The sequence below is a fragment of the Alligator sinensis genome, unplaced genomic scaffold (genome assembly GCF_000455745.1).
Source record: "Alligator sinensis unplaced genomic scaffold, ASM45574v1 scaffold277_1, whole genome shotgun sequence".
NCBI classification, from domain to species: domain Eukaryota; kingdom Metazoa; phylum Chordata; order Crocodylia; family Alligatoridae; genus Alligator; species Alligator sinensis.
Genome location: NW_005841899.1, coordinates 3,917,323 through 3,932,891, shown reverse-complemented (window position 1 = coordinate 3,932,891; position 15,569 = coordinate 3,917,323). Strand labels below are relative to the sequence as shown.

The 15,569-nt window shown below is 41.0% G+C and overlaps 1 protein-coding gene across 1 annotated transcript in view; it reads right to left on the bottom strand.

The window, feature by feature from the left end:
• THSD7B (thrombospondin type 1 domain containing 7B) overlaps positions 1–15,569 on the bottom strand; it is a 685,311-nt gene that overhangs the window by 25,410 nt on the left and 644,332 nt on the right. Inside the window, exons 21-22 of the mRNA XM_025197580.1 lie at positions 14,885–15,002; positions 1,578–1,723 (exon numbers count right to left, since the gene is read on the bottom strand). Coding sequence (XP_025053365.1) covers positions 1,578–1,723; positions 14,885–15,002 — 264 coding nt within the window. The remainder of the gene's footprint in view (positions 1–1,577; positions 1,724–14,884; positions 15,003–15,569) is intronic.

Genomic DNA, 15,569 nt, shown 5'->3' with positions numbered 1-15,569 from the left:
GGGGACTCCCTGCCCTTCAGGCGGGGTGCTGGACTCGATGATCTTCCGAGGTCCCTTCCAGCCCTAATGTCTATGAAAGTCTATGAAAGTCTGTTCCTGGACTCAATCACTGGAATGGGCTCTCTAGCCATGTCTCCACCCCTCTCTGGGTGCCAGGCTCTCTCTAGCCTCATCTCCACCCCTCTCTAGGCACTGGTCTCTCTCTAGCCCCATCTCTATTCCTTCTTCTGCCCTGTTCCTGGGGTCTGGCCTTGCTCCCAGGCCTGCTGGGACCTCCAACCTCCCTCACTAGTCCCAGTCCTCAACCACTGGCATTCTCCAGGCAAGTCCACAATATTCTACTCACCTGCCCTGATCCCAGGCTCAAGTGTATCCCTGGTGTGAGTCAGCAACTTCTTTGCAGTTCTTCTGCTCAGGAACTCTTCCTTTCATGGCCTTCTGGGCCAGACTGCCTGCTCTAGCTCAGGCCCTGAGCTTATATACTGTCTAAGCCTGGCCCCTCCTTCTAGTCAGTTGCCTTCCTTGAATGCCACCTGAGCCCTGGCTGCAGCCTTCCTTCTCTTAGTCACAGGAGCACTAAGCTGTTACAGTATATAACCAGCCACTTGTGAAAAGTGCAGACCAGAGGACAAAGCAAAATCATGGCCACACGATCTGTACATGAAGTGCCCCCAACTTTCAGTGCCTCAAAATGTGGAGTGGGAGCCATGAGCTCTGAAGCCATGTGCTTGGATAAGGGGGAGGGGCTTTACTTCTCCATCTGAACCACAATTCTGGCAAAAAGAGCTCAGTTTGTCTGACTTTAGGCAGCTGCAGTAGATTTCAACCCATATAAATAATTTCAGAGTAGAAAACTCACATCAATTTAAGTTGAGTTAATGTCTAAATAATCTGCTTTAACACGTAAAAATGTTATCTAACAGATAACCGAGTAGGGTGGAGACAGCATTAGAAAAATCAATGCAAGCATGTTGCAACTTGAAGATAGTGAGAAAATGCAGGCTCCTTGTGCTGACCAAGCAAAGATTTGTATGTGTGATGCATTACAATTTAATCAGGCTTTTACATTTTCAGACTATTAAAAGGTAACTCACACTAAGAAGAACGTAGAGATCAGCACTTTGTACAATACCTTGCAAATGTAGTAAGGAAGACCTTTGAGGTGTCCAGAGACCACCTGTACAGTGTTATAATTACTTCAAAAATAAAACACTTTGGATGTCTACAGATCAATGTTTAGTAGTATTTATTTAAGTAATGAATAATGGTTTGCTATAGCTTTCCTTGAGTAAAAGCCTATAAAACTCACATCAATATCACTATAAGTGTATACTACTTTGACCTGTGTTGTTAAGATTAGTTTCTAATGGTTGGATAATTGCATGAGTAGGTCTATTCATGGTGAACTCACTTGCTTTAACGTGGATTTTATCATGGTCTTAATGGCAGGAAAAATCCTTCAGATCTATGAAGAGCTATATAAATTCTCTTGCACGATTGTGTCATTTGTTGTTAATAAAATGTATTTTCACCACCTTCAGGGAGAAGCTTTGAATCAGTATTTTAATGAGACATACCTCTACTTTGCATGGAGACCACTCCCCAAGAATCCAACTGTAGCATGGTTTTACAGGGCAATTTCTGTACTGGGTAAGCTGCGTAGGACATGGCCTTCCTTCTCCTTGTGCCTGCATAATTATGGATCGAGTGCGTGTCATTTGGCCTAAAGAAACAGAGAAGGTACTCGTTCATAATACACTGCATTAGAAACAAAGACTTTGCCATAAGAGACGAGGATATAAACAGTGCAGTAATGCTCAAGTGGTAAGTGATAGCGGTAAGTAACCAGACAGCAATCCCTGGCAGTGGGGATACTTTGAAATAACATATTAAAATGAGAAACAAGGCACCCTGACCGATCCACATCTCTCACACCACACATGGCTATCTTCATGCAACTCTGGAGGGTTGTGTGTGCTTGACTCCTAATCCACTCCCTACGGTGAGGGTGGGAAGCCTTTTTCCAGCTGGGGAGAGACAGGGCGCCAAAGTCACTACACAATGATACGGCATCTATAGCTGAAAATGCAGTACATCAACAATGTAGTCAATGCAACATGTCACTGTCATTGCAACATGGGGATGAACATGTTATAAGAGATCAGCCTGCAATTACTTTGTGGCTGTCAATCAGATGACAAAGCAACCTGTCGGTTTGAATTGCCCTTTTTTTCACCTCTGTCCCCCCGCTTGCCTAAGTGTTTGCTCCTTCTTTCTCTGTCTTGTTTTCTGCCACTCTCTCTTTGCCCCAAATCTTTCTCCTCCATATCCCCATCCTCCTTCCATCTCTCTTCTCACCTAGCACCCCTCATTGTTCTGTCTCTGCTCTGTTTTCCTCATTCCCAGTCTTCCTTCTCAATCCTAGTCATTTCCTCTTCCTACATTCTCCAGTCCCTAGAGTTGTTCTCTGTTTCCTACCTCTGAAGAGCAGAAATATAAGTTCTGACCCTGTGTAAGGCTCACTAGTTCATCCTCATGTTTCTTAATAAAAAGTTGTATTTTTGATAATGTAAGTACGGCTACAGACATCATTTGCTTCCTCCTGTGTGGTATGTTTTTAGCTATTGATCCTGATCCATACAGAAATCTTTTATGGACAAAACCTGATCATCTACTCTGTGTGAATTACTAACAGCTTATGAAATGAAGTTGAAAGTATTCTGATTTTACTTTAATGAAAGCCACATATGAATTCCATCTCTTTTTATGAGGGTTTAATGGAACTGCTGATAAACTAACCCGCAGTGCTGCTATGAAGTGCTTCTATATTAAATTAATCAATAAAGATAAGGTATAGTATGTAATTAATTATTATTTATATAAGCTTATCATCATTATTAGCTCATTTTTCCACCAATAAAAAGCCTTTTAAAATAATTTCCCTGCAAAATACTTGGAAAACATGCTTTATTAAATAGACCTGAGACATACTTAGTAAGTCTTCAATGCTGTGCTTTGGCCAACGATACTTTTCAATATAATTTTTGTAATTTTCCAAACATATTCCTTGTACATGTAAAACATTTAATTTTTAAAACATTGAACAAAATCTAGACTCATTAGTAAATATGATAAGAAAATTGACTGCTATGGCCACACAATTTTTAATATTAAATATCCACTGTATTCTTTATAAATGATAAAGAATTTTTTTTTAAATAATCCAATGATATGCATATTGCCTGAAAATTGCAAGCACACTAATGGCTATTATGGTCTAGAATCGTTTCTATAATTCCCTTTAAAATCCTACTTGTTTTCAGTAACCCTCACTCCAGCCCACTGAAAGGAAAAAGAAATTAGGTTTCCACTTGTGAACTGAATACGATTCATTAGCATTTCAGAAATCTGATTTCTTCTTCCTTTACTCTCTATACCAAGTAAAAGATTCAGAGAAAAAATGTTCTTGCCCAAAATGTTCCTATTAGAGTCCTTGTTACAATTAAAAAAGGGAGAAAGGCCTCATGCAGAGGGATGCATAAGATTACCAAATGGAGAGTTTTGCCTTAGATTTGAATGGGACTGAATTTGAGAGGCAGGAAAAATGACTCCTGTTAGCTGATGGATTATACATACTTGCCACAGATATATACAAGAGACATCAAATTACTAATTTGTGGCAAGACAAGGAGACAGCCTGTTATGGTAAAGGACTCCCATTAGGATTGCAGTCATACAGATATGATCTAGAGTAGGGATGGGCCAGTCCAAATGCTGGAAGCAAACACACTTGAAATGTGTGGCAGCTGGGATATACAGCTTCTTAGCTGTACTTATTTATAATAAAGAGTAGTTGCTTTTCTGCTGTTTAGGTTATAGCCATGCTTGAAAGTAAAAAAAGAAGTCATCCCTTTGCTACAAACTGATACAATAAATATCTACAAATTGTGATTTCCAAAATGCTTTTTATTTTTCTAGCCAAAAAAGCAAGTTCATCTGAAAAAGCTAAGACCAGAAAACCTTGCAAAATCTTTACAGTTACAATGCCATTCTCCCAGAATGAACCTTGTATTCCACTTAAAACTCATTTTAAGATCATTTTTTAAATCAAGTTGCTGAAGAAGTTCTAAACCACCATGGAATCAGATAATATTCAGCGATGAAAAACACTGCATCAGTAAAAGGGAAAAAAGCCTCAAATACTTGTGGTATTAGGCTCCATGGCCTAGAAGGAAGAGAACATCCTTATTTTGTCTTCTACTCGCTACTTGTGTTGCCTTTCACCTGTACTAAGCATCATTCCTTCTAATCCCAGGGACACTTCAGCACTGCAGGTATCTGCTCCTCCTTCCCTCCTTTCTTACAGAGCATTTGCATCTAAAGAAGCAAAATTTGGGAGTCTGGAAGCCAACTCCACAGACTCTTGGATGACAGAAAAGCAAGGTTTCTGTGGATGGGGACAATGCAAATGCAGACTGTCTGGGGCTCCTGGCTAGAGCTACTGGCCACATCTCTTTGCATAATTATTACTATCAGTATACTTCATCTGTTCTTTCTAACGTAAAATGCTTTAGGATACAGACTTGTCACAAATTTTCTTGGAATTCTGCCTAAATTGTCCTTGAAATACACAACGTAATTATTCTATGCTAACTTAGCACTAGCGAGGCCTCAAGCTGGAACACTATGACCACTTTTGGGTAGTGTACTTTAAGAAAGATGTAAGCAACCTGGAGCTACCAGAGGATAGCAACGGGAATGGTAAGCAATTTGGAAACCATGACATTTGAAGAAAGGTTGAAGGTATTGTTGATCGTCTCTAAAAAAGAGAAAACTGAAAAGTGGTATAATAATAGTGTTTCTAATATTGAAGAAATTGTTAAAAACAGGATATTGAACATTTATCCTCTTTGTCCACTAGGGGTCTGACCAAAACTGGGGTAATCTGTAGGAGGGAAGATTTAGGATTAGCATTAAGAGAAACCTCGTAAGGATAGTTAAACGCTGGAACAGGCTCCCTTGCAATGCTAGGAAATCCCCTGGTGGAGGTTCTGGAGAACAGGTTATAGAAAACATGTTAGACAAACTGACTAGATGACCTCCTAAGGTCCCTTCATTACTGTGAGCTTTATAATAAATTCAAGTGGCTAATAAATGGAGATATTTGAAGACATTTTATTTGATTAAAAAGGCATAAAACTCTTAAAAGCACTTATGCATCTATGGAAATAAATGAAATAGTGTGCTTTTTTCTACGTTGTGATTGGGATACTTTTGGAAACATTTAACTAGGAAGATGTGAACAGGAACTGAACTGTTATTTTTTAAGATTTCCTATCGTTGAGCTATTACGTGACTGGAAATATTTTCTGGATGCTTGTTGACCCAAGCCATTTTGCTCACTGGTGAGGGGGGTATACAGTGATCCACCTGTTTGACTAATCCTTGCTATTTCCTTTCTCTCTATCCGCAGTTTTAAAAAGAATATACCGAAAAGTGCATTGCAATCTGGGATTATGGACTGAAGTGGATCCCCGACGGCTTTGATTCTTTTCTTCTCCCTCTAAATTCTAGCTGGCTGCTCAGTAGGAACTCAAGTTGTGGAAACACTCAGAAAAGTATTTACTTTGTAATTATCTCATTGACTGAGACTATAATCTCTGCATGTATGAAATGAACTTTCTCTCTATACAACAGTGGCAGTGTAAAAGCTCTGTTGGTTCTTCCATTTCTCAGTGAACAAAATGAATTTCTCTTTCATCGGCTATGCACTATTAAATGACCTGAAAATGCATAAAGTATGCTGGAAACTGAAAGTGTCTCTTCATATCACCAAATCTGTCAGAAGTTCAGGAAAAGAAGATTGCTGGTTTGTTATTGCTGGATACTTAAAATTATCTTTTGGAACAATGACTATATTGTCATCGCACAAGTGCACTTTTATAATAAGACTTTTCTGCTTTGCCTAGAAAGAAATATTACGTGGTCAAAAATGATGTGTAAAATAATGACAAAAGTTAATTCTAGATGACACTGCCAAATGTAGCAGTGTATGTGGCATGTCTAGATGTCAATGCTACATACACAGCAGCACCACATCAAATGTCTTATGTGTTGTTTCCCAGCATAAAATCTGAGAAGAACAGTGTACTCCTACTGTCTATTAAATAAATGCCAAAAATGTTGATACCTGTCTAATGAAAACTTGTTTTGTATTCTCTATTAAGTGAATACAGAAGAGAAGAATGATGAAAAGTTAAAATTAGGTCACTTTATATGTGCCTGAACTATGATTGTGAGGGCCAGCCTAGATAACAAGAGAAAAGATGAAGAACAAACCCATGCAGAAACTGCATGGTCTATCTCTCAGTCAGCCACTGCAGTTTAAATGTGCTTTGATTAAACAAAGCGCAAGTTTCATACCTCAGAGAAGACTGGTTTTAGGGGGATTTTGGTTTTTGATTTGTTTTCATTCAGTCTGCACAGCGCAACATACTGGGATTTGTGTAATTTCCTAACTGAGGGAGAAAGAACTACAACCATTAAAAAGGTTAAAACTCTGGAGGCAAAGTTGCAAATAGCTTATCAACCAGATAAGGAAGGTGAATATTGTTATGACAATTCTCCTTCATACCCATATAATACTGGCTTTTCAGATATGAACATACATGTGTAAAATTACACTTCTGTTCCATGGCCTATGATCAAGTTTTGGGCCCCTTGATAAACAAGAAATGTCCTGGTGATGGCAGTAGGAGAACAGCAAACTCCAGGTGCTGAGATTAAGTCCTCTGTCAGACATTAACATAGTCATGTGACTGAGATATGATGCATTATATCCTTGATCCCAAAAATTGTGCATCCTGCTATGCCAGATGTACATGGCAGGATGCATGATGTTGGGATCTGGGAAAAAATCATCATATACTAGTCATACAAATGCAGGGTGGGATCCTGTTATGAGGGACTGGTCCCTGATGCTGGGCTTCCTGGGCACCCTTTGAACTTGCTGATGTGGGGAACCCATGGGCTTCCAGCCTGCTAGCAAGCTGAAAACTGCGTGGTTTAGGCCTGCATTGAGCTGCACTGTGGAAGGCTTTAGATGTTGGTGCAGGGTAATCATCATATGAGAGACTTCCCACACAACTTTAGATGCTTGCATGTGAGCTCCCCATGCAACAGCCATGGTCCGGCTTTACGTGCTGGCATCCTGGGGACTCATTGTTTGCTGGACTGACCGCATACCAGCACCTAAACCTAAAGCACCTAGGATTGGGTGGGAGGGCAGACCCCAGTTCCAGACCTAGGACCTGGTGTTTGGTAGGACAGAAACCGTAAGCTGTCTCTGGAGATTCAGCAGGGGCAGCCAGCTCCAGTTATGCTGTCCCTTGCTGGATCCCAGACTTTCCTGGGTTCAACAAACATCTAATCATTGGGATGAAGCAAAGGCAGCCCCAGCCCAGAGACATGGCATGCGAGTTTACTAGGGCTGCCCCAGGCCAGAAAGATCTGCCACATTTTAATTTTTGACATATACCAGCCACAAGGAACTCCTACATTATATTTACCATTTTATAGCAGCATAAATTGGTTCAACATGTGGCACGTTACTTTTTATGATGCAATTAACACATTAATCATACCACAGATGTAACATCTGTCAAGGGCTTAAGGCACCTAATTCAAATAATTTTTCTAGGTACAAATGGATGATGAAGGATCTGGTCTAACTTGAAGCATACAAAATTGGAAAACTCTAAAGCTCTGAATGGTATGTACCAAACAAGAGGGTCTCTGCTTAATCTGCAGCTTTTCTATATACCCATTACACACTCTTGTTTATTTTAACAAAGGGAATGATGTCTGTGGGAGCTCCTCCTCTCTGAGAGGCTTTCCAATGCCTTCACTAGGCTTTGGATCAGGTCCTTAGAGGACTATCCATTAGTTGCACTATTATAAATCCTCCCATAACAGTACTAGGGTAAGCATGGGGCATTCTAACATATAAAACAATGTCAACCAGAACTGCTAGTCAGCATCCATAATAGAAACTACCTAACACTACAGCTATTACAGACAAATATAATCTATTTACAAGCCTCTGTTGGCTCAGCCAAGGAAGGAAAGAGAGATATACTCTATTGATCATCAGTTATAAAAATCAATAGTGTTACGTACCACAGCCATACTAGATGTCAATGCCACATATACTGCAGCACGACATCATATTTCTTATGTGTTGTTCCCTAGCATAAAACCTGAACAGAAAACAACAGGGCAGTCCTACTGTCTATTAAATAAATCACAGCAGAATAACTTACTGGAAGAGATGGACAGAAAAATATGGTAGCGATGTTGCCTGTTAAGCAACAGTTAAAAACAGAAACCAAGCAACATAAATTTCAATCGCAGTGATATTTATAGCATTTATTCCCCTTTGCCAAAACTTGTTTCTTGAGTAAACTCTTCACAAACTCTCCAAGAGAAGTCAAAAGAGGGAATACTTATTTTGACTATTAAGGACCAATTTTAGCAGCAATATATGTGAATGATCTACCTTTGATTATGTTTGAGGGGTGCACATTATTTAACTGTATACAGAGCAGTATCACTAAATGATATAGTGGTGCATAAATGTTTTTATTTGGTGAATCCAGGACAAGAGGGTGAACATTTTCCTTAAGTGTGTTCTGAAAGTTTACATATCATTACCCTTTGTTCTTTTAAAGTTTAATTTAAGGCTTAATGCTGTTTCCACTGAAGTCAACTAAAAACTCTTGCTGATTTCAAAGGCAGTAAGATGATCAGCCACTTGCAGATGTTAAAAAACCTCCACAAAAACGGTGCTTTAATTTAAACTCGTTGCATTCCCGCACCAAGGCTCGCACATGTCCAGAGGAGGCAGTGCCTTAGCTGGACCTGGCTAGCAGCTAACCTCGACCTGGCTTAGCAGTTGTCTGTATAGATTGGGCACTTTAGTGGGGCCTTTTTGGCGCTTTTATCTAATAGCTGATTGAATCAGCTTTAGTTAAAAGGGCCAAAAAGCCTTGCTGAAGCGCCCAATCTATACAGATGCTGCAGAGCTGGGTCAAAATAATGCACTGCTTCTTTAGGTAACGTGCATTTGGGTTGGGTTTTTTTTAACATCTACAAGCAGCCAAAATGCTTACATTCTTGGGGCAGTTTTAGTTTCCTGAATATTATGAAGAAATACAAAGCTACCTAATGATCATTGTTACCATAATTAATAACAGCCATAAATTATTATTTAATACAATCCACTTAATGGTATAGTATAATAAATGTTTAATTATTGTATGTTATATAATAATAATAGAGGAAGAAATGATATAGGATATAATATAATATAGGATAAAGGAACTAAAATTGAGATAGATATTATTCTGCGGAAGGCATACGCAGGCAGATGCCTACATCTGTAGCACTGGCGCTTGGCTCTGCCAGGTATGTATGAAACCAGTGGGGCTCCACATCTGTTTGGCAGTTCACAGTAGCTCAGTTTGATTCAGGATTAGGGCCTCAGTTTAGTAAATGATATATTCAGAAGAACTCTTCAGGAAAAAAGTGACGCAGGCTAGTTTTCAGACCATCACTAGCTCAATTCTACTTGTAGGATCAGTCTCAGAGTAAAAGAATATACATAGAGGGTATGAGAGTGTAAGAACTGCCATGATGGGTCAAACCACAGGTCCATCTAACCTAACTGTCATCTCTCTCACAGTGGCAGAGAGTGGTTATTAAGACAAAACTATTTATGCAGGGCCTATCCTGACTGACCTGTCCCTGCCCCTCTTCCCTTACAGTCTTTAGAGGCCTAGGAAGTTCTAATTTGGAGGTAGCAGTCCTATTACCATGTTTAATACCAACTGGTATTAACACAAGAATCATGTCTTTCTTGCATGAATTTATCTAATCCTCTTTTGAACCCAGTTAAGCCGCTAGCCTCTACAACACACCTTATGGCAATGAGCTCTACAAGGTAATTACACAACGTGTTAAAAAGTACTTCCTTTTGTTTGTTTTAAATCTGCTTTCTAATCGTTTTATTTTATGTGCCCTAGTTATAGCAATCTGAGAGATGGCAAAGAGCAAATCCTTATTTAATTTCTCAAAGTCATCCGTTTTTTTATAAACCTCTATCAAATCCACTCCCTCCACCCCATCAAGCCAGTTGTCTTTTCTCAAAGCTGTGAAGTCCTAACCTATTTAGTCTTTTGTTACACGGAAGCCTTTCAATACCTTTGATCACCCCCTGCTGCCTTTCTCTGTATGTTTTCGACCTATGCAATATCCTTTTTAAGGTGGGAAGACCAAAACTGCCTGCAGTATTCAAGGTGAGAGTGTACCATTTATTTGTACAGCAGAATAGTGACATTTTCTGTTGCATTTTCAATTCCCTTTTTAATCATTCCTAACAATCTGTTTGCCATTTTTATGACTGGGTCTGAACAGTGGAGTGAACTACTCACAATAATCCCAAGATTTTTCATGAATAACAACAACAAACGTACAGCCTATCATTTTGTATGTGCATCTTGAGTTATTTTTCCCCCCGTACATCATTTCACACTTATCAACGCTAAACTTCATTTGCTATTTTGTTGTCTGTTCACCCAGTTTCACAAGATCCTTCTGCATTTCTTCAGTCGGCTCTGTTTTTTGCTCCCCTGAATAATTAGGTGTCATCCACAAAGCTGGTACCTTGCTATTCACCCTCCTTTGCAAATCATTTCTGAATATATTAAACAACACAAGCCCCAGCACAGACCCCTGGGAGACCCTACTGTTTCACTCCCTCCATTGTGAGAACACATTGTTTATGCCCATTCTTTATTTTCTATCCTGTAACTAGTTACTGATCTATGAGTAGACCTTGCCTCTAATTTCATGACAAACCTAATTTCATTAAGAGCCTTTGCTGCAGGACTCTGTCAAAAACTTTGTGAAAGCCCAGGTACAATATATCAGTCATGTCACCAGGATCCAAGTGTTTGTTGATGCCCTTAGAAAACTGAAGCAGGTGAGACATGACCTCCTTTTACAAAAGCCATATTGATTCTTTCTCAGCAAGTTCTGTTTATAAACCCCAAATCAGCCCAGCTCTGCTCCCAGCACATGCTGACAGATGTTAAAAAAGGTGCATCTGTCAGTGAACAGCTGTAGAGTGCTTTCAGGTTAAGTACAGACATTCAAGATGCCTGAGCATGAATTGATTCAATCTTTGCAGGTTAGTCTAATCTGCATGGATTGAACCGATTTGCAAGTAAATAGACATTCACTTTTGATTCCAGAAATGCAGCCACATGCCTGCAGTGGCTCAAGCTAGAAGTCGGGGGGAGCTAGAGCTCTCTCAGACACCATCTAGGGGCTGCTGCCCCATTAGAGTCCCTCCCGCCTCACCAGTTCATTGGCAGGGGTGGGGGCTTGGCAAGATGCCAGCCAGCGTGGCCCCCTGAGGTGAAGAGGGCAGCTGCCAGGGATCAGGATCATGCCAGTGGGACAGGGCACTGAGGGAGAATTAAATCCCCCTTCATCTCCATTCACTTCACACTGCTGTTGGAGCTGGCCACACCCCGCACCATTTGAGTGGCAGGCAGGGCAAAATGCCCGACAGCAGTTACTGTGCCCCTGCCTGGAAGACTCTGGCTGGGGACCATGCTGGTGGGACAGGGGAGGCAGGGGGGAATAAAATTCTTCCCTACCCCCTTCACTTTGTGGGGGCCTGCGTCTGGCCATGCCCCCACCCCTGCTCTGTCTAAAGATCAGAGGGGTGGAGCCAGCCTTGCTCTGCTAGAGCAGACAGCACAACACAGCCCAGCACAGGGTTGCAGAGTATGCTGGGATCCTGGGGGACTCTGATTTAACTTGAACCAGGAAGCAGTTTGGGACAGAAGTTCCATAAACTGGTTTGACCCAAATCAGCTAAGTCTGATACTACATTCAACCAGGTTTATCTTAAACCAGTTTCAGTCATTTTGAAACTGGTTTATATGCACTGAACTTCTGTTCTGTTACAGGTTTAAACCAGTTTCTGATCACTTAAACCGGTTTGTGTGTAACTTCTGTCCCCACTGGCTAATCGCATGACAAACCATCACGTCTGTCAGCGCCCTTTGTAGCAATGGTTAAGGAGCTGCTATCCGTTGTTCTCTTCCCTGTGAGACACTGCAGATAATATTTTTTATTTTTAGGTGGTAAGGAAGAAACTTCTCTTATCATATTTCCTAAATACAATGTACACAGCAATTTCCAGCAGCTGTTTTTTGGGGGAAAGGGTGCGTGTTGTATGTGAAAAATATGGAGGGCTCATAACATATACTGAATGGAGGTATACAGATGTAATGAAGTGATTATCCTTGGTGAGGGTTGGAGCCAAAAATACCTTTAGAATCCTAGCTGATTAGCTAAGGGCTCAAAGTTCCTGGTCCTCTCACTTTTAATTAGCTTCCAGTGACTTAAGAATTGACTTAAGAATCCTGTAGAGGAGGAACCAAATTCCTGGTCTACGGGTGAAGTAACTTTTTTGGTTCTCAAGAGTCTAAGGAAACTCAAGTGTGCCAAATACGTAAAACTAAATTTCAACATACCTTTCTGTTGACAGCAGTTCCCTTTACTACCTGTGCAAGGTACAGAGGGTATATACTGTCACAACCCAAAGTTGTGGATTTTTTAATTGTGTGCGCTTCGGCACCGCTAAATTATGTTCCCGCCGAATTGGAGCTCTTTTGCACGACGGAGTGTTCTGTTGTTATGGAGAACCTGCGTGCAGAAAAGTGTTTCCCGATTGGCTTGCTAGCTGTACAAAAGGCTTGGGTGGTTTCCGCCCAAGTTGGAGAGAAAGACGGAGAGAGACGGAGGGAGAGACAGAGAGACAGATCTCTAAGTGCTGTGGGTCCTTCCGAACCCAGCGCGCCTTTCTTAAGAAGGCGATAGAGGCTCCAATTGCCGAACCCCCGGAGCCTAGCAAACTCCGGGGCACCACTCACCGACGGCCTCTAGCCTCTCCCCATCACTGATCGCAGTCCAGACGTATCCCTATCCTGCAACCCCATTTTTGAACCCATGGAGTCTTAACAGCTCCAGGGGACTTGGGTACTGAACAAGACCCCATGGAGATACAGCTGCTCCGTGAGAAAAGGACCGAGAAAAGAATTGCTAAACCCGCGGAGCCTAAACCGCTCTGGGGTCAAGGAACCGAGTTTATCAGAGTCCTCCAATGAGGAAGGAAGTGGAGCTGTGCCTGGAAAGCTGGCCAGCCTACACCGCGACCATCTCCGGTGTAAGTAAATAATCTTTTCAATCAACCATTACGCCTCCGTGACTGATTCTAGCTCGAGCGTACTCCTCCACCCCGCGACTTTTCTCCAGCCCCGCGTGCCCGGGCTGCCGGCCACAGCCTGCATGCACACAGACGGGCCCGGCTCGCGCCCGGTGAGGACGGGACCGGGAGCCGGCCCGCACATATACAAGAGAGAAAACTTTTTGCTACTGTACAGTATTTGGGGTATTTGCATCCTTTTTTGGTAACCCCTTGCATAGTGGAAGCCAGGAGGAAGCAATGACTGGCTTTTGATGATATGTAGGAGTGACTCATCTTATCCTAGTAAGCCACTGTGCACTGTCAAATGATTGTATTTTTTCTAATAACATGAACATTAATACCCTTAGAAAGGTTTTAAAAAGGGAGGAAAAATTCAGCTTCAAATTAATAGTTTCTTAATGGCTGGTGGCTATTAAATAATATTTATGCATTATTCATTTATGTTAAGTTTAGGGAGCACTGTTTTACTGAACTGATGAAAGCTCAACAGACAAAGAACGTGATTAATCTGAATATTAAGCTCTTTGATAGTTTCTGTTACATGCTTTGATCTCTGAAATCCGTCTGAAAGGATGCTTCCATAGAAGCTGAGAATCCATTCTTCCTTTGTCCTCAAATAAATTTGATTCAAAATAACACTACGGACCTTGAAATCTTTAGGACAATTAGAAACTGTGTTGTAATTCCAAAGCACACCAAAGCTTGGAAAGTAATATCATAGATGTATTTTGAAGAAAACCTAAAATACTTCTTTTAAATTCAGAACTGCAAGAATTTAAAAAAAAAAAAACATTCAAAACTAATAGTCATAATGCCATTCATTTCTCTGTACAAGATACATACTCAACTGCATATACCTGTACAGAACCCCAGTGACGAAGTAAGGGTCTAAGCATATCCTAAAGAAGGCAGAATATTTACAGATCTTTTCTATAACATAAAAAATTATTATTTTAGTTACTATAGACACAACTGTGCTGATATTTTGAGTTCTGAAGTACAGAAAAGAGTAGGAAGTATCAATTTAAAAAAACCAAACAAAATTTACAAGTCTCACTAGCTTTATCTTTCAGGTTACATTTATTTTACCTGGTTCTATGTTGAAGAAAAGTTTGGGATTTTTTCTCCAGTAGCTGAATTTACAGATTTCGGAACAAATTAGTAAATGATCCTTGCTGTATGTGTCTGTCTGCTTCTTATATCACATTTTTCATATTTGGATAATTCAAAAAATAGCCTGACACATTTTAATTAAATTAAAAAAAAAGAATTATGAAAAAAATCCAACACCACCATAGAAAAGTCCTCATGGGATTGTTATGAAACACGTAAAAAAAAAAAATCCAAATAATATTCTGAGGATTTACTACATATTGAAGCAATTCCAGCCCTTCTTAAGTTTGCAGATAAATGTATGTTTCTTTTTACCTGTTCTGAAGGATCCGCATAAATATTTGCAGGATGGGGTCTTATTAACATTCTTTATCACACAGTAAGTCTTTGAGAGAAAAATGGTAAAAACAGTCTTGGAAAAGCACTTACCTCCAACACCACAAGTGTGTGAACATTGTGACCAGGCTGACCACTTGGAAAGCTGACAATTCACAATGCAATCCACGAGGCACTGAATGGTCATTTGTATAGGTTTTTCCAAATGCAGCTATGAATAAATAAATAAATAAATAAATAACAAAAATGGAAATAAACAATAATAAGGTGGTTATCACTAAAATTAGAAAATTTACAAGGATGTAAACCAGGGGGGAGGGGCAAAATATGGCCTGCAGACTGGATCCAGCCCTCCAATTGAATGGTGGATCCATCCCGCAGGGAGGCACCCACCAATTGATTGGATCCTGCCAGCAGCTGCCCCTGTGGCACTCCGCATAGGGCTGAGCACCACCCGGAACAGCCAGCACCGCACTCCTGCCTCCAGCACCGCCACTGGCCCCAGCCGCACCCCTGATTAGCATGCCCAGCTTTTCAATGGGGCTGCTCTCAGTGTGGATGCAGCTGCCCAAATACAGCTTGGCTCCCCACCCCTCCAGTGGCCTCCCCTGCTTCTGCCCCTGCTGCACCACTCCAGGTGGGGTGGAGGGGAGCTGGAGCTGGACAGCACACCACCCCCCACCAGTGTGTGGGGCTCCAGCTCCAGCTCCAGCTCCTGGATGCCTTCCACCCACTCTGCCTGCTCAGCATGATGAGCAGCCACCAGCAGTCAGCTGAT